An 18,946-nucleotide genomic window follows, 5' to 3' on the forward strand; every position below is an offset into this window, starting at 1 on the left:
CTCAGAGCAGGTTCTGTGCGAATAGCCCTATCCTTTGGACATTTTTCAAAAAACAGTCAGTGGCAGTGTTTAACATCCCCATGGCCTAAGGCAGTGATACCAGCTGGAGGCCAATAGGACACTGAGCAAAAAACCACAAATGTCCAGGCATGAGAGGTCTGTATGGATTTTGGAAAGCTCTGACATATTCTTGGGTATCTAGAAGGGCACATGCATTTGCAGGCTCTGCACATACCCAGGAAAGGCCTGAGAGGGCCCTGATCTCTTACTTCTGTGCAAGCAGGAAGTAACGGCTAAGGCAAAGTTGTAAACTGCCTGCTGGGAACCTTGAAAGTATATGCCAACGTACAGACAGAACGCCCTTGGCAAAGGCTGGATAATTTACTGGTTCAAGACATCTAAGAAAATCTCTGGCTAATCATCAGCTAACCACTAAACTAACCAAGCAGAGACTTCAATGGCCATATACAACAAAGAAGAGAGGCTCTACAGATGTTTCATCCAGGAAAGTCACTAAATAAACAGCAACAAGAAACCCACAGGAGGGATGGGAGAATCTGATTTGCAGACTGCTGCATTATTTTGTTTTATTTTTTTAAAGATCTTATTTATTTATTTGAAGAGAGACACAGCGAGAGAGGGAACACAAGCAGGGGGAGTGCAGAGGGAGAAGCAGGCTTCCCGCCAAGCAGGGAGCCCGATGCAGGGCTCGATCCCAGGACCCTGGGATCATGACCTGAGCCGAAGGCAGACGCTTAACGACTGAGCCACCCAGGCGCCCCTGCTGCATTATTTTAAATGCTCAGTTTTCAGAAAAAATTATGAGATACACAAATAAAGAGGAAAGTATGGTCTATATACAGGGAAAAAAAGCAGTCAACAAAACTGTACCTGAGGAGGTCTAGATGCTGGGTTTACTAGACAAAGACTTTAAAGATTTTATTTATTTATTTGACAGATAGAGAAAGAGCACAAGCAGGCAGAGGGAAAGGGAGAAGCACGCTCCCCGCTGAGCAGGGAGCCCGATGTGGGGCTCGATCCCAGGACCCTGGGATCATGACCTGAGCCAAAGGCAGCCGTTTAACTGAGCCACCGAGGTGCCCCTAGACAAAGACTTTAAATAAGCTGTTCTAAATACTTCAAAGAACTAAAGAAAACCATGTCTGAAGAATTAAGATAAAGTATAAAAACAATGCCTCATCAAATAGAGAGTAGCAATAGCAATAGAAATTGTATGAAAAAAAAGAAAGACTGGGGCACCTGGGTGACTCCATAGGTTAAGCGTGTGCTTTTGGCTCAGGTCATGATCCTGGAGTCCCAGGATCGAGCCCAGCATCAGTCTCCCTGCTCAGCAGGGAGTCTGCTTCTCCCTCTGCCCCTCACCCCACTTGTGCTCTCTCTTTCACTCAAATAAATAAATAAAATCTTTAAAAAAAGAAAAAAAGATTTTCTGTAGTTGAAAAGTATAACAACTAAATAGAAAAATTCACTAGATAGGCTCAACAGCAGATTTGAGCTGGCAGAAAAATCAGCAAAATCAAAGATAGGTTCATTGAGATTATCCTGAGGAACAGAAAGAACAGAAAGAAAAAAGAATGAAGAAAAATGGGGGCGCCTGGGTGGCTCAGTCATTAAGTATCTGCCTTCAGCTCAGGTCATGATCCCAGGGGCCTGGGATCGAGCCCCACATCAGGCTCCCTGCTCGGCAGGAAGCCTGCTTCTCCCTCTCACACTCCCCCTGGTTGTGTTCCTGCTCTCGGTATTTCTCTCTCTGTCAAATAAATAAATAAAATCCTAAAAAAAAAAAGAATGAAGAAAGATGAACAGAGCCTCAGAGAACAAACCATGAAGCATTCAAAACATCAAGTATACAGACACACACATAATGGGAAACTAAAGAGATAATGGCCAAAAATTGCCCCCAAATGATGAAAAATACATCCAAGAAACTCAAAAAAGTCTAAGTAAGATAAACGCAAAATGATCCACACTTAGTATTCAAAATGCTGAAGGAAAAAGACTGTTAACCAAAAATCCTACATCCAGCAAAACTATCCTTTTAAAACAAAGGAGAGATGAAGACACTCCCAGATAAACAAAAACTGAAAGCATTCATCCCTAACAGACCTGTTCTACTAGAGACGCAAAAGGAAAGTAGACAGTAACTAGAATCCACAGGAAGAAATAAAGAGCAACAGTAAAAGTAACTACATAGGTAAGTATAAAAGACAGTATAAATGTATATATGTAATTTTATTTTCCTATCTAATTTAAAAGACAATGTATAAAGCAATAATTATAAAATCATAGTAATGGGCTTGTGATATATAAATACGTTATTTGTACGAGAATAATAACACTAAAGGGAAAAGGAACAGAGCTATACTGAAATCAAATTGGTATATACCTGAATGAGATTACTAGGTTGTTTTAAGGTAAAATGTGAATTGTAAGTCCCAGAGCAACCACTAAAAAAAAAAAAAAAAAAACTAGCTGGGAAGTCAAATCAGTTGTTAACCTTCCAACAAGTATAAAAGGAATTAGAGAGAATAGGGGATTAACACCGGCTACAGTCATTAGAAGCCTGAACACAGTGTAATCATTCGTGTAAACAAAGCTCTTTTCAAACCCTCATGCTAACAGATCTGAGGTCAGTACTTTGTTTCAGATGTATGTGGCACTGAATAAATGTCTGATACATAAGTGAAATGGCAGTAACAATCAAGAACGGAACATCTGAAAATGGTTAGTAAACATAACAGGATTTGCTGGCAGACAGAGAAGACAGAATTAATAGTATCTCTACTGTTAACCACATTATCCACTAGATGATCAGGGTGATGATCCTGGGTTAGCTAACAGAAAGTTTCAATTAATGAAACACCTCTGTCCTTAGAGAATCACAAACAGAAGGGTATCTTGCTGAAAGAATCCTGAGTAGTCTTTGTAGAAGAGGACTCTACTTCGTGTCTCCAACTAACTAAATGCCTGTGCTAGAAATATTTCCATGGTTTCTATAACCACCCATATGCAAATGATGCCCAAACCTATACGTATGTTCAGTAAAGATCTCTGTCAAAAGCTCAGGGTAAAAGGCAAAAGACTTTCAACAATTACAAGGCCCTATGACCATGTTCAATGACCCCATCATGTTCAACTACTCTCTCCCTCACTAAGCTTCAGTAGGTGAGCCTCCTTACCGTTTCTTGAACCTGCCAGGTATGCTTGGGGCAAAAGCACTTGCTATTCGCTCTCCCTGGAATGCTCCTCCCCCAGATATTCATTCCTCAATTCTTTTATGTCCTTCTCAGTGAAGCCTTCCTTCCTTACCCAACTTTAAACAGAAATCACCCCACCCCACCCCACCCCTGCTTTACCTCTTTTCCCAGCTTTGTAATTTTTTTTTATATTTTATTTATTTATTTGACAGAGAGAGAGAGTACGCACAAGCAGGGGGAGCAGCAGAGGGAAGAGAAGCAGGCTCTCTGCTGAGCAGAGAGCCCGATGTGGGGCTCGATCCCAGGGTCCTGGGATCATGACCTGAGCCGAAGGCAGCCACTTAACTGACTGAGCCACTCAGGTACTCTTCAAGCTTTGTATTTCTCAGAGCACTTATCTTCTACATTATGCTATAAATTTATTTTTATTATTTATTATCTCCTCTCACTAAAACAGTAATTCTTTCAGGACACATATTTTGCCTATTTTTTTTTTTCACTGCTATATCTTTAACATCTAGAATAGTGCCTAGAGGGGTGTCTGAGTGGTGCAGACGGTTAATCACCAGACTCTTGATTTTGGCTCAGGTCGTGATCTCATGGTCATGAGATTGAGCCCCAAGTTGGGCTCTGTGCTCAGCACGGAGTCTGCTTGAAATTCTCTCTCTCCCTCTCCCTCTGCCCCTCTCCTGTGCGTGCTCTCTCTCTCTAAAATAAATAAATCTTTAAAAAAATATATTTAGGGGCGCCTGGGTGGCTCAGTCGTTAAGCGTCTGCCTGGGATCGAACCCCGCATCGGGCTCCCCGCTCAGCGGGAAGCCTGCTTCTCCCTCTCCCACTCCCCCTGCTTGTAATCCCTCTCTCGCTATATCTCTCTCTGTCAAATAAATAAAATCTTCATAAAAATAAATAAATAAATAAATAAATAAATAAATAAATAAATTTAGAATAGTGCCTGGAAGATAGTAAGTACACAGTAACAACTATTTTTTTAAATTTATTTTTAAAGGTTTTATTTATTTATTTGTCAGAGACAGAGAGCGCACAAGCAGGGAGAGTGGCAGGCAGAGGGAGAAAGCAGGCTTCCCACTGAGCAGGGAGCCCAATGCGGGGCTCGATCCCAGGACCCTGGGATCATGACCCGAGCCAAAGGCAGATGCTTAACTGACTGAGCCACTCAGGGATCCCACAATAACAACTATTTTTTAAATGAATGAGCTCCAGGGGCGCCTGGGTGGCTCAGTCGTTAAGCATCTGCCTTCGGCTCAGGTCATGATCTCAGGGTCCTGGGATCGAACCCCACATTGGGCTCCTGCTCAGCGGGAAGCCTGCTTCTCCCTCTCCCACTCCCCCTGCTTGTGTTCCCTCTCTCACTGTGTCTCTCTCTGTCAAATAAATAAATAAAATCTTTAAAAAAAAAGAAAAAATAAATGAATGAGCTCCAAATCCACATGTCCAACTCACTAAACACCTCCACCCAGCATAAACCTCCATTCAACATACACAAAACAATTCATTATCTACCTCACTCATCCTTATTCCCTCCTCTTCCAGCAGTTTTCTAGCTCACCGCTATCCACCTAGTTGTTCAAACCAGAAATCTCATCCTCCACATCATATGAGTCATTTCCAAAACATATCTCACACCCATCCCCCCTTTCTTCATCTTCATTGCCTGAGGACACAATAGAATCTAAAATATTCTCACTGCCTTTCACAGCCCAATAATTGTTAAGTGTTCCCTAAATTGGGGCCTATGAACTCTTAGTCTTTGTTCTCCCTCCTACTTCAAGTGAGGTAGTCCCTGCGGGAACCTCCTCTGACTGTGCCCCCAGATGCTTATTGCTGGATGCTCTTTCGTGTCCACCATGATGACAGGTCCCGGGTCAGCCCGCATGGCAATGCGCCCCAGTTCTATAGCTTTAAATACAATATATACACTGATAACTTCCAAATTCATATTGCCAGACTGAATCTCTCCTCTGAACTTCAAACTGGTATATCCAGTCTACACAACATCTTTATTTGGAAATCTAAGAAGTTTATCAGACATAGTACATTTATTTTTTTTTAAAGATTTTATTTATTTATTTGAGAGAGAGAATGAGATAGAGAGAGCATGAGAGGGGGAAGGGTCAGAGGGAGAAGCAGACTCCCTCCTGAGCAGGAAACCCAATGTGGGACTCGATCCTGGGACTCCAGGATCATGACCTGAGCCGAAGGCAGTCGCCCAACCAACCAAACCACCCAGGCGCCCCAGACATAGTACATTTAACAACAACAACAACAAACTCTTGATTCCTCACTCCCAACTTGTTCTTTTTCCAGTCTCCCCTATTCAATAGTTATAGGCAAATAGATGCAGAACACTTACCAAAAAAAAAAAAAAAAAAAAAAAAAAATACAGCTGGCAAGTGTGTTAGCTGCTATTTCAGATCATTGTTTCAGTAAAGAGGCAACTTAAGTTTTCCAGTTGCTCGGGACAAAAACTTTGGTGTCATAATTGACTCTTTTCTTTCTCTCATACACACATCTAAATCATCACCAAATTTTACTGCCTCTGCCTCTAAAACATATCCATAATCTAAACACTCCTCACCACCCAACTCCAAGCTATGGCCACATCTTGCCTTGATTCCTGTGTCAACTCCCTAATCAACCCTCCTTCTTCCACTCATACTCCTATATTGTGTTCTCCTCAGAGTGGTCTGGGTGATCCTTTAAAAACGTAAAGCATGTCCTATCTCCCTATGACACCTCAAATTAACTCCAAATTTCTTACCACGGCCTTTGAGATCCTACATAACCTAACCTGCTTACTCATAAACTTCACTTCTTATCATCTTGTTCACTCAGTTCCTGCCGCACTACCCTATTTGCTGTTTCTGTAACTCAATAAGCACATTCTCACAGGGCTTTGCGGGTGCTGTTCAGACAGCCTGGAATGCTCCACTCTCAGAAATTGCATGATCTGCCCCATTATTTCATGTGACAAATCAAATATGACTTGCTCAGAGGGGCCTTGCCCGGACTACCCTGTCTATAATGGCAAACCCCTTTCCATCACATCCTATCCCTTCACCCTGTCTTATTTCTATTTTTAACTTATTGCTAAGTTAATGTATACAAGACCTGAGATAAGACATATTTTCTTATATTTTCCTCTTAACATTTTAAAGTTTTACCCTTCACATTTTGGCCATCAATGCAACTAGAATTAATTTTTGTGTATGGTATTAAGAGATCCATTTTTTTTTTTAAAGATTATATTTACTTATTTGAGAGAGAGAGAATGAGAGACAGAGAGCACGAGAGGGAAGAGGGCAGAGGGAGAAGCAGACCCTCTGCTGAGCAGGGAGCCCGATGTGGGACTCGATCCTGGGACTCCAGGATCATGACCTGAGCCGAAGGCAGTCGCTTAACCAACTGAGCCACCCAGGCGCCCCATTTTCTTTTTTTTAAAAGATTTTATTTATTTATTTGCGAGAGAGAGAAAGAGAGACAGAGAGCACAAGAGGGAGGAGGGTCAGAGGGAGAAGCAGACTTCCCACTGAGCAGGGAGCCTGATGCTGGACTCGATCCCGGGACTCCAGGATCATGACCTGAGCCGAAGGCAGTCGCTTAACCGACTGAGCCACCCAGGCGCCCAAGAGATCCATTTTTTTATGGCTAGCAAATGATCTCAGTCCATTACTGAATAATTTATCCTCTCTCCACGGATCTGTAATGCCACCTTGTCCTATATCCCTTTTCCTATTCATAGGTCTCTCTCCCAGCACTCTATACTATTCTATGGGTCTATTTTTTGATCCCAGGTCCAAAACCACATTGTCTAATGATCAGTTTTACAATAAGTCTTTTTTTTTTTTTTTAAAGATTTTATTTATTTATTTGACAGAGAGAGAGAGAGCTCAAGCAGGGGGAACAGCAGGCAGAGGGAGAGGGAGAAGCAGGCTCCCCGCTGAGCAGGAAGCCCGATGTGGGGCTCGATCCCAGGACCCTGGGATCATGACCTGAGCTGAAGGCAGATGCTTAACGGACTGAACCACCCAGGCACCCCCAGGTTTACAGTAAGTCTTGTAATCAGGTAGGACAAGTTTCCCCATCTTATCTTCAGAAGTGTGTTGGCTGCTCCATATACATTTCAGAATCAACTTGTCAAATTCCATGAAAAAAACTTACTGGAATTTTGATTAGAATTACATTCAATCTAAAATCAAACTGGGAAAAACTGTCCTCTTCATAATACTAAGTTTTCCAAGCCATGAATATTTTATATCTCTCCCATTTATTTAGTCTCCTTTATTACTTCTCTACTTGGACCATCTTTGTCTTTTAAATAGTTTTTTATTTATTTTTTATTATTTTAATAATAAAGAAATATTGGGCGCCTGGGTGGCTCAGTTGGTTAAGCGACTGCCTGCGGCTCAGGTCATGATCCCAGAGTCCTGGGATCGAGTCCCACATCAGGCTCCTGGCTCAGTGGGGAGCCTGCTTCTCCCTCTGACCCTCTCCCCTCTCATGCTCTTTCTCTCTCTCTCTCAAATAAATAAAATCTTAAAATAATAAAGAAATATTATTTTAATAATATGATATTAATATAATATTTAATAAAATATTTTAATTTATTTCTATTGTGATTAAGAGATATTTTGTATTCCTTTTTACCACCTTATTTCCTATTTTTCATTTGTCCCACTTTGCAGTTTTCTCTTTTTTGCCTCTGCTATATCAATTTTTTCTCATTCCTTTTCCTCATTTCTACTTATTTTTATCCTACTACTATTCCTTTGTTATTAGCTCTGAAAGGCTAACCTGAATATTTTACCTTAAGTCTAAATTAGTATCTTTACTCCTTAGTTATATAAGAACTCTTGGAATGCTTTCATTTCAAACCCCTTCCCTATTTATATTTGTTTGAGTACTTTCCATTTTTATATCCACAAAGAAGATGTTACTGTTTTATTCAGTCCTTAAGATTTTCCTTATTGTACATATGTTCTTTGCTCATCATTCCTCTTTGCATCTCAGACCCTTGTTTCCAAGAAGCATTTTTCCTTATTCCTGAAGTATATCCTTCAGAGAAGTTCCTTTGGTGAGGTTCTATGGGAATGTGTTCTCTCAGTTCCTTTGTTTGAAATTTTTTCTTTTAAACTTATTTTTGACATATTTTTTTTTAAAGATTTTTTTTTTTTAATTTATTTGACAGAGAGAGACACAGCGAGAGAGGGAACACAAGCAGAGGGAGTGGGAGCAGGCTTCCTGCCAAGCAGGGAGCCCGATGCGGGGCTCGATCCCAGGATACTGGGATCATGACCTGAGCCGAAGGCAGATGCTTAACAGAGCCACCCAGGTGCACCTTTGACATACATTTTTACTGAGTACATAATTCTCGGTTGCCAGATCTTTTTCTTTTAGCATTTTGAAAATACTGTTCCACTGTCTTTTTACTTCTAGTATTGGCTCAACCGGTACACCCAACAATATCTCAAAAAGTATATATCCTGGGATGCCTGGGTGGCTCAGTCAGTTAGGCGTCTGCCTGCAGTTTGGGTCATGACCCCAGGATCCTGGGATCGAGTCCCGCATTGGGCTCCCTGCTCAGCGGGAATCTGCTTCTCCCTCTGCCTCTGCCTGCCACTCCCCCTGCTCGAGCTTTCTCTCTCTGACAAATGAATAAATAAAATCTTAAAAAAAAAAAAAAAGAAATATCTTAAAAAAAAAAAGTATATATCCTGCTAGGAAAAATTATATATTCTTGGTATACTCATTTATATCTGTATTTACAACCTGAGTCTATCCTGGACACTCAAAATGAAACAAAGAATGAAAGCTATTAGTGATGTGACAGGAAAAAATTTTTGTCTTTTAAAGTCTGTTCAAAAAAGTTACACTTAGGAAATGCTTATTTTTAAGCACTATCAACATCTAACATATTACTTAAGGGTAAAGCCTTAAAAATGAGACTAGGGGCACCTGGGTGGCTCACTCGGTTAAGTGTCCAACTCTTGATGTCAGCTTGGGTCTTGATCTCAGGGTTGTGAGTTCAAGCCCCGTGTTGGGCTCCACACTGGGTGTGGAGCCTACTTAAAAAAAAAAAAAATGGGACTAATATCCCCTTTCAAGAAAAAACCTCCTCCTCCTAGTTAAACTAAGAGGCACGAGTCAGCTCTTTAAAATAGAGGTGTGGCTCACTGATAATCAAAAGTACTCTCAAGGAATGTCTTAGTGAATTACAAAGGACATTATTTTCAGGAAAAATACCAATCTCAGAAAGAGTGATCTTACCTTTCAAGATGTGCAGATCAGAATTAATCCTATTATTTCTTCTCCTGAAATAATTGGAACTAAATCTGGGCTTCAGGCAATTAAGGTTTCTTGTTAATAGGTGAAGTCTGTTACATATATCTAAATGGTGTTAGAAATCTAGCAAAAATGATCTGTCGAAAGATGGACTTAAATAGACTTTAAAAAAATAGTTTCATGTATGTCTGGATCATAGTGATACCAAGTATAAATATCTCATGAAAGAATACTTAGGGTCATTATTTGCAGGAATTTAATGTGGCATAATTGATGTTTAGGAGGTTAACCCTTTTAATCTCTTCTAGTTAAAAGGAAGAAGTTGCTCAACAACTGCTCTTTGATATTTTCCTTTCTATTCTGCCCTCCAAAATCACTAGCAAATACGAAAATATTTTATTTATCAAATCCCCTAAAGCTTTTATTATTCATTCCTTAACACCAATGCCCTAAAGATAGTTAAATGCTTGCTTTTCAACTTCATTCCAATGGTGCCTTTCCTGCAGAGAGTTAAGAGGCTAGAGGGAAGCTTCTGATTGCTACAAAATAAACTTTCTTCTTTCTGTAAGGACAAAGAGAAGATAGTTTAAAAAATACAAAGAAATAAGCCAAACACAAAAAGACAAGTATTACATGATTCCACTTATATGAGACACCTAGAGTAGGCAATTTATAGAGACACAAAGTAGAATAAAGGTTACCAGAGGCTGAGAGGGGAAGGCATTGGGAGTTACTATTTATTGGGTGGAATTTCAGTTTGGGATGATGGAAAAGTTTTGGAAATGATAGTAGTGATGGCTGCACAATTTTGTGAATGTTCTTAATGCCACTGAACTGTACACTTAAAAAAGGTTAACATGGTAAATTTTACACAATTAAAAAAATATTAAATGTGCAATGATTACCGTAGTTGCAAACAAACAGACTTATTTATCTTATGCCACAGATTGCAAAGATATATTTAACAGAATGGTCCTTATTGGCCTGTGGCCACAGTGAAAGGACAAAGACTTCTCCCAAATACAAAAAAGATGGGTTCCAAGAGCCAGTTATCTCTTACCTAATTTTATATAAGCATTAGGGTGTGCAAGAATGTTAGAAAAACTCCCAATCTTATTGGTATCACCAGTAGATAAGAGGCATTGTGTCATCTCTTAATACATAAAGCAAAAACACACCCATATCCTGAAACCTAACGCTTTCCCTCAAATTTAAACTCAGAGGAAGGAACAGGAGGCAAAGTTCCCTCAAATTTAAACTCAGAGGAAGGAACAGGAGGCAAAGTATAAGTAAAAGGAAATGGAAAGTACTCTTCACACTCTGTGACTTGTCCTATAAAGTTACTCTCAGTGTCTACTGAAAGCGTTTTTTATTTTTTTAAAGATGTTATTTATTTGAGAGACAGAGCAAGTGAGCACACAATCAGGGGGAGTGGCAGAAGGAGAGAGAGGGAGATGCAGACTCCCCGCTGACCAGGGAGCCTGATGTGGGGCTCAATTACAGGACCCTGGGATCATGACCTGAGCTGAAGGCAGATGCTTAACTGACTGAGCCACCCAGGTGTCCCTGAAAGTGTTTTTTTTTTTTTTTTTTTAAAGATTTTTATTTATTCATTATTGAGAGAGAGAGAGAATGATAGAGAGAGAGCATGAGAGGGAGGGGGGTCAGAGGGAGAAGCAGGCTCCCTGCTGAGCAGGGAGCCCAATGTGGGGCTCGATCCTAGGACTCCAGGATCATGACCTGAGCTGAAGGCAGTTGCTTAACCAACTGAGCCACCCAGGCGCCCTGAAAGTGTTTTTTAATAGGTATTTAGCCATGAGGGAAGGGAAGAAGAGTTAAGTCTCCCTTAGGAATTCTCCCTCTTTCTACTTGTCACTCACTGGAGGGAGAGGAGGGAGTGTGTCAGGGCTCCACTTTTTTATCTTATTTAATAAACAAGCAACCCACCCAAAGAACAACTATTTCTCTATGAACCTTATTCTGAGGTAAATAAGAATGGAATACATCATCAACACTAGTGTGAAAAAGATATTTTGTTATTTTTTAAATAACCTGATCCCTTATTGGAGTGAAGATTTTTAATTTCTAGTGACCTAGGTGGATATTAGTAACTCAAGATGAAAAAGAACACTTTAGTGTCTTCCAAAGCTCAAAATGTCCTCACAAAACAACTGCTACTAGAAATAACTGGATAGCATTATGAAAAAAATTAACTTAGAATAGCATTTTTATCCCACACATTAAAATTAATTTTTCCAAAAGTTAAAAAAAGACTAACAGTAACAGAAGTTGAAAAATTCATAAAGCATTTAATCCACCTAAGAAGAAATAATTTTCTAATGATGGAAGAAATACAAGGAAAAAAAAAAAGAAATACAAGAAATTACAAAGGAAACAGTGAATGACTACAGCATGAAGGTTTCTGTCAAAAATAAGAGGACTGGCTCAGCTGGAAGAGCACACAACTCTTGAGTTCGAGCCCCAAGTTGGGTGTAGAGATTACTTAAAAATAAAAAATCTTTGGGGCGCCTGGGTGGCTCACTCGTTAAGCGTCTGCCTTCAGCTCAAGTCATGATCCCAGGGTCCTGGGACTGAGCCCCGCATCAGGTTCCCTGCTCCGCGGGAAGCCTGCTTCTTTCTCCCTCTCCCACTCCCACTGCTGTGTTCCTTCTCTCACTGTCTCTCTCTCTAATAAATAAATCAATCTTTAAAAAATAAATAAATAAATAATAAAAAATCTTTAAAAAAATGAAATAAAAACAAATACCACAGACCAGGGGAAATCTTTCAATAAACTTTGAAAATAAATTAATATCTGTAATAAAAGGCTTACAAAAGCATCTAAGACCATAAAGACCTAAACAGATAAATGAGCAAAAGAACAAAACTTAGTCATAGGAATAAATGTTTGACTTTCCCTAATAATTTAAATGTTAAAATGGTTATGTGTCAACTCTATTCAAAAAATTTTAAGGTTAAGGGCGCCTGCCTTGGCTCAGGTCATGATCCTGGTGTCTCAGGATCGAATCCTGCATGGGGCTCCCTGCTCAGCTGGGAGTCTGCTTCTCCCTCGGACCCTGCCCCCTCTCCTGCTCTCTCTCTCACTCAGACAAATAAAATCTTTAAAAAAATAAAAATAAAAAAATTTTAAGGTTAAAACAATCATTATGTATCATTTAGAACTATTAAACTGGAAATATATTTATTTTAAAATATTAAAATCCATTATTAACAAGGTAGGTTGTGAATAAACAAGTACTATAAACTGTTAATGGCACTGCAAATTAGGATACTGGTGTTAGCAAACAGTTTGGTAATACCAATCAAGAGTTAAATATTCATATTTGCTGATCCAGTAATTTCATTTTTTTTTTAAGATGAAAAGTTGTTTTGGTTTTTTTTAAAGCTTCTATTTATTTGACAGAGAGAGAGAGCAAGCACAAGCAGGGGGAGCTGTAGGCAGGGGAGAAGCAGGTTCCCAGCTGAGCAAGGAACCTGATGGTGGGGCTCAATTCCAGAACCCTGGGATCAAGTCCCGTATTGGGCTCCCTGCTCAGCGGGAAGCCTGCTTCTCCCTCTCACTCTGCCGCTCCCCATGGCTTGTGCTCTCTTGCTCTCTCTCTCTCTCTCAAGTAAATAAAGATTTTATTTATTTTTAGAGAGTGAGAGAGAGTGTACATGCGAGATCGAGCAGGGGGGGAGGGGCAAACGGAGAGGGAGAGAGAATCTTAAGCTGACTCTGGCTGAATAAGGGAGTGTGGAGCCCTCTGCTGGTACTGGGCTCAATCTCACAACCCTAAGATCGTTACCTGAGCCTAAATTAGGAGTCGGACACTCACTCAACTGACTGAGCCACTCAGGCACCCCCCAGTAATTTTATTTTAAAAGAAAAAAGTTACACATACAAAGACCTATGTGGCAGCATTATTTGTAATAATTAAACAAATTAAAACCCACACCACAGGAATCTTTAATTCAGTTTATTTCCATAAACACGTACTGTTTAGTAGGGAGAATAAAGAGGTCAACTAAAGAGGGAAAAGTGCCCTGCAGAGACATGGTCAAAGTGCTCTGGGATCACTCAAGGTAAGGGAGAATCATTAATCTTTTACGCCAGTTTTTGATACTGTATTTCCTACCAAAGTGCAAAGGAGAGAGTGAGCACCTGGGTAGAAAGAATCGAGTACACTGGTAAGGAACTAGATGGCATGTGCAGGCTAAAGGTAGGGAAGTGGAGTTCTCTCTAGAAGACTGAATATGTTGAGTTCCACCTGAATCAGCCATCCACAGAGGAAACAAACAACCAAGCAACTGCACTTAAGTTCTGTCAGACAATCATAAGATTGTTATCTATCCTTAAATGAAATACAGTCAACACTTATCTAAAAAATACTCCTGGAAATGTGGCTAACAAGTTCACATTTGAAAGAATAAATGTAGAGAATTTTAACAATGGAGTATTTTGGTCACAGATTTGATTCAAGATTAGATTTGAATTGAAATGTTTACCTAACAAAAACACCCAGCAACATCATATACTACAAATAAATTTCTAAATCAGTGCACTGACAGTTCATACCCTGAGAGATTTCCCTGCCACTCAGTACACCTGAATAGAAGGATGCACTTGAAACCAGTGCCCCCTGTCTCCTACAGCACTGATGACAATACCACTTTTTCCTTTGCCAGGTATAGTAATATATTTTCTCATATTTATTAAACACTCTACAGTTTACAAAGACCTCTCACACACATTATCTCATCTCACACCCCTAAAGAAATGGTCATTATCCCTATTTTATAGATGAGGAAACTAAAGTTTAAGGAGGTTAGCTGACTTGGATATTCACAGCGACAATGTGATAGAGCTAGAACTAGAACCCAGGTCTTCAGACTCCAAAGACAGGAAATGTATTATATTGAGTAAATGGGTCAGAGCTTTCAGATGGTCAAAACCAACACCTGGCGTTTTAAACATACTAGAGAAGTTAAACTGAAAACCAAGGCTGAATCTGAAAGCTATAGAGTTTCAATCACCTCTTCCCTAAAAAATCAAACAGACACTAAACACACTTCCTCTCCTAAAATCCCCTGGAATGTTTTTGGTGGCAAATCATAAAATCTTAGAATTTGAGAGACCAACTAATCCAGGGCACTCTATTAAGAAATGAGAAAATTGAAGCACAAGGCTTGTGACCTGCTCAGAGATGGCGGCACCAAAGCCTTTTATTATTTTTATTTTTTAAAGATTTTATTTATTTGTTTGACAGAGAGAGACAGCGAGAGAGGGAACACAAGCAGGGGGAGTGGGAGAGGGAGAAGCAGGCTTCCCGCCGAGCAGGGAGCCCGATGCGGGGCTCGATCCCAGGACCCTGAGATCATGACCTGAGTTGAAGGCAGTCGCTTAACCAACTGAGCCATCCAGGCGCCCCGGCACCAAAGCCTTTTATGACAATATAGTGTGTTTTCTTCTAAGGCCCATATCGACAGTATTCAAGAGATGCTGCTTTGCTGAGAATGTAGGAGACAGAATGCGTGGACTAGTGGAAAATTCATGTCTGACCTCAGCTGGCCTTAACTGCTATCTGGTAGCCCTCTCCCTCATCTTTGGTTGGCTCCCTTACCTTTTCCACGACTGCTATTCCAAAACACTCTATCTAGCCTTTTATCATTCCGCAGATAACTTAACCCCTTCCTTCTTAAAGGAAGATAAATAAGAGGTCATTAGACATTAACAAACCTTATAAGGCAGAAATTGTGATCCTGAGCTTTGCAGTCAAAATGTATCTGGATTCCAGATCTCTTCCATTACTTATATGTGAAGTTAATGTCTCTGAGCCATAATTTCTTCAACTGTCAAATGGCAATGCCCATCCACTCCACAGAACTTTTACACATATAAAAGTATCTAGGGTGGGGACGCCTGGGTAGCTCAGTCGGTTAAGCGTCTGCCTTTGGCTCAGGTCATGATCCCAGGGTCCTGGGATGGAGTCCCACATCGGGCTCTCTGCTCAGCGGGAAGCCTGCTTCTCCCACTGCCTGCCGCTCCCCCTGCTTGTGTTCCCTCTCTCGCTGTCTCTCTCTCTCTCTGTGTCAAATAAATAAATAAAATCTTAAAAAAAAAAAAAAAGTATCTAGAGTGCCTGGCTGGCTCAGTCTGTGAAGTATGCGATTCTTGATCTTGGGGTCATGCGTTTGAGCCCCAAACTGGGTATAGAGCTTACTTAAAAAAAAAACAAACCTAGGGCGCCTGGGTGGCTCAGTTGGTTAAGCAACTGCCTTCGGCTCGGGTCATGATCCTGGAGACCGGGGATCGAGTCCCGCGTCGGGCTCCCTGCTCGGCGGGGAGTCTGCTTCTCCCTCTGACCTTCCTCCTTCTCATGCTCTCTCTCATTCTCTCTCTCTCAAATAAATAGAATCTTTAAAAAAAAACCTAGATCAGTGTACAGGGTAAGCGGCTGGTGACTACTCCAATTTCAGTTCCCATCTCCATCACTTCCAAACACATCTCCCTCCATCCTTTCTTCATGTTTCCCTTTCAAGGCTCACCTCTCCATGAGCTTTCGATTTTATCTCCTTCCAGGACTTCTTTATCATCTCCCTTTTCTCTTGTGCCGATCTTCAAAATCTGCCTCTCTGCTGGCTCCTTTTCCTTCACCTTCCAACATGTCAAATCTCTCCCATCTTTTAAAATCAAATCAAACAAAAAGGCCCTCAAAATCCAACTCTTCTAACACTTAACTCTAAGTTATCTCTCCTAAACGCTCTAATCTATCCTAAAGACAGCAAGCAATTATCTTTCAAAACAGATCACATTGGGGCGCCTGGGTGGCTCAGTCGGTTAAGCGACTGCCTTCAGCTCAGGTCATGATCCCAGGGTCCTGGGATCGAGCCCCGCATCGGGCTCCCTGCTCGGAGGGAAGCCTGCTTCTCCCTCTGCCCCTCACCCTGCTTGTGTTCCCTCTCTCGCTGTGTCTGTCAAATAAATAAATAAAATCTTAAAAAAAAATTAAAAAAACAAAACAAAACAAAAAAAAAACAGATCACATTATGTCAAGTACCTGCTCTAAAAACCTTTGATGATTTAACAATTCCCTAATCATAAAGCCTGAACTCCTTAGCAAAGCATTTTGAATCCTTCTCAGCACCTGGCCTCAACCTTTCCTTTCACCAGCCACTGTATTCTTCAACTACTCAACCCCAGGGGTCTAGAGACCCCCTAAGTATTCTATAACCTTCTAAAATTATATGCATGTTTGCGTATGTGCAGTTGTCTGGGTGAAAATCCATTGCTCTTTTCAAATTTCCAAGAGGGGGCATCTGAACTGAAAAATGTTAAAAACCAACTGCAAAACCCTCTTAGCTATAACACACTCCTCACTCTTTCCCAGACACACACCTTACACTTTTGCACATCCATTCCTATGCCAAACTGCTTCCTCTGGCTGATCAGGGGCGGTGGTGGCTGGGGGAGTCAGGATGGAATAACCTTAATAGTAACAGTTCTACTGGGTGAATTTTTATTCATCCTTCAAGAACAAGCTCCAAGGGGCACCTCGGTGGCTCAACTGGTTAAGCAACTGCCTTCGGCTCAGGTCATGTTCCTGGAGTCCCGGGATAGAGTTCCGCATTGGGCTCCCTGCTCAGTGGGGAGTCTGCTTCTCCCTCTGACCCTCCCCCCTCTCATGTGCTCTCTCTCTCTCTCTCTCTCATTCTCTTTCAAATAAATAAATAAAAAATCTTAAAAAAAAAAAAAAAAGAACAAGCTCCAAAATCACTTCGTCTGTAATGCCTTCCTTCACAGTCTACCAAAACAGAATCACTCTGTCCCTCTCCTAGATTGTAACACAGCTCTACTGAACACTTACCACAGTAAGAGGTTGGAATGTTGTAAGCTTTTCAAGGCAGAGGCTCAATACCTTAACATCTTTGTACCTCCAGAACATAATCCAGATCCTAGCACACAATGGGCAAAACAAAAATCGGCTGAATAAAAGAACCATTTATGGCACTGCATTTGTGTTCTGGTATTCTCCACAACTGCTCCTGCCCACTTTTGTTACTCATTCAACAAACATTTATAAAATTCCAACCAAATACCTGGACCTATGCAGTAAGCAGTAAGGATACAGACTAGGACACAGTCCTTGCCATTAAAACCTTTAACTGTGACAATACAGAACAAACTTAAGGGGCTTATTTGATTAGTGCATAAAAGGTTATGGTGGCCCATGTGAAGACGTGATTATCAGTCACAGAATGTCTTACAAGGAGACATCACACTCTCTTAGGCCAGAGAATCTACCCGTTCTCTTTGTCTCTTTCTTTATAAACGATCTTCTTCCAATGCTCCTTTTCCTTTTCTAAAGGGTATAATATGACCAAATACCCTACTCCTGGAAATAATTCCAAAATAATTCCACAGATTGAGCAGGAATGATTATCCCCGTGTTAAAGATGAGAAAACTAACCTTCAAAGAGGTCACTGCTCAAGGTTGCACATGAGAGAGGATTTTATTTAGTACTTATTTACTGTCTGACTCCCCCCAACCACCACCACCCCTAATCAGTCGGTAAGCCCCAAGAAGGAAGACTTTTGTTTTCACTGCCTTGTCCTCAGGGTCTGATTCCTGCATTTCAAGGAATCTGATTCCAGTGTCTAGAACACAACAGGCTTTCAATAATTATACGTTGATTGAATGAATGGATGAATTGATTCCAAAATAAAGCAGACCAACAGCAAAACTCACAGTTCCTTCCCATCGTGATGGCTTAATAAGAGATTTAAAACAGGCTTCTACTAGTTAGAAAGACTAGACCAATTGTATTGACTCAATTCCATTGGCATGTTATGCATTTTACCTAAGAAGAATTTAAGTAAAGGAGGTGAAGTAAGTTTCTATTTCTGATGTCACATTCATGGCATGTACTGACATATAGCCAAGATTTAACTGCAGGTTTGAAGCTGATTAAAATTAGTTTTTACGAAAAGCATTTTCTTGAGTCTTGACACTGGCTAGAAAAGTATCTCACTTTCAGTTATTTCTTCAATGTTAGTTCCAGCAGCCAAAACTGCTGTATTGATGTTCTCCAACATATTTGTTTAAAAACCTTTAAGCAGAGATTAGTCAAAACTTTTTAGTCATGATTAGACAAAACCACAGCCTATTACTCACCACTATTCCACTCCCAGGGCTCCATAAAATTGCCACTGGTCTGAAGCACAAGGCAATCACCATCAAACATACCATCAAACAAGGTGATGGGACCAACATTAAATATGATTTATGGTGTAGTATGACACTGTTTATGTTCTAGAAACTCCTGTTCCTTATAAATCACTTTGCTCTGATTAGAAAGTATTTCCATTATTTTTCTCCAATATTTAAATTTCAATAAATCATAAACTGTTGGTGGTGGTGGTG

The 18,946-nt window shown here is 40.5% G+C and overlaps 1 protein-coding gene across 13 annotated transcripts in view; it reads right to left on the reverse strand.

Moving 5' to 3' along the window:
* LOC118019798 (mediator of RNA polymerase II transcription subunit 18) overlaps nt 1-18,946 on the reverse strand; it is a 141,226-nt gene that overhangs the window by 84,186 nt on the left and 38,094 nt on the right. The window contains exon 1 of one of the 13 annotated variants that reach the window (XM_035019325.1): nt 16,071-16,331. The exons of the other annotated variants lie outside the window; for them this stretch is intronic. Coding sequence (XP_034875216.1) covers nt 16,071-16,118 — 48 coding nt within the window. The 5' untranslated portion in view covers nt 16,119-16,331. Of the gene's footprint in view, nt 1-16,070; nt 16,332-18,946 lie in introns of those variants that run through there. 13 annotated transcript variants of the gene reach the window in all.

Source organism: Mirounga leonina, unplaced genomic scaffold (assembly GCF_011800145.1).
Source record: "Mirounga leonina isolate KUSES-001 unplaced genomic scaffold, KU_Mleo_1.0 Mir_173, whole genome shotgun sequence".
NCBI classification, from domain to species: Eukaryota; Metazoa; Chordata; class Mammalia; order Carnivora; family Phocidae; genus Mirounga; species Mirounga leonina.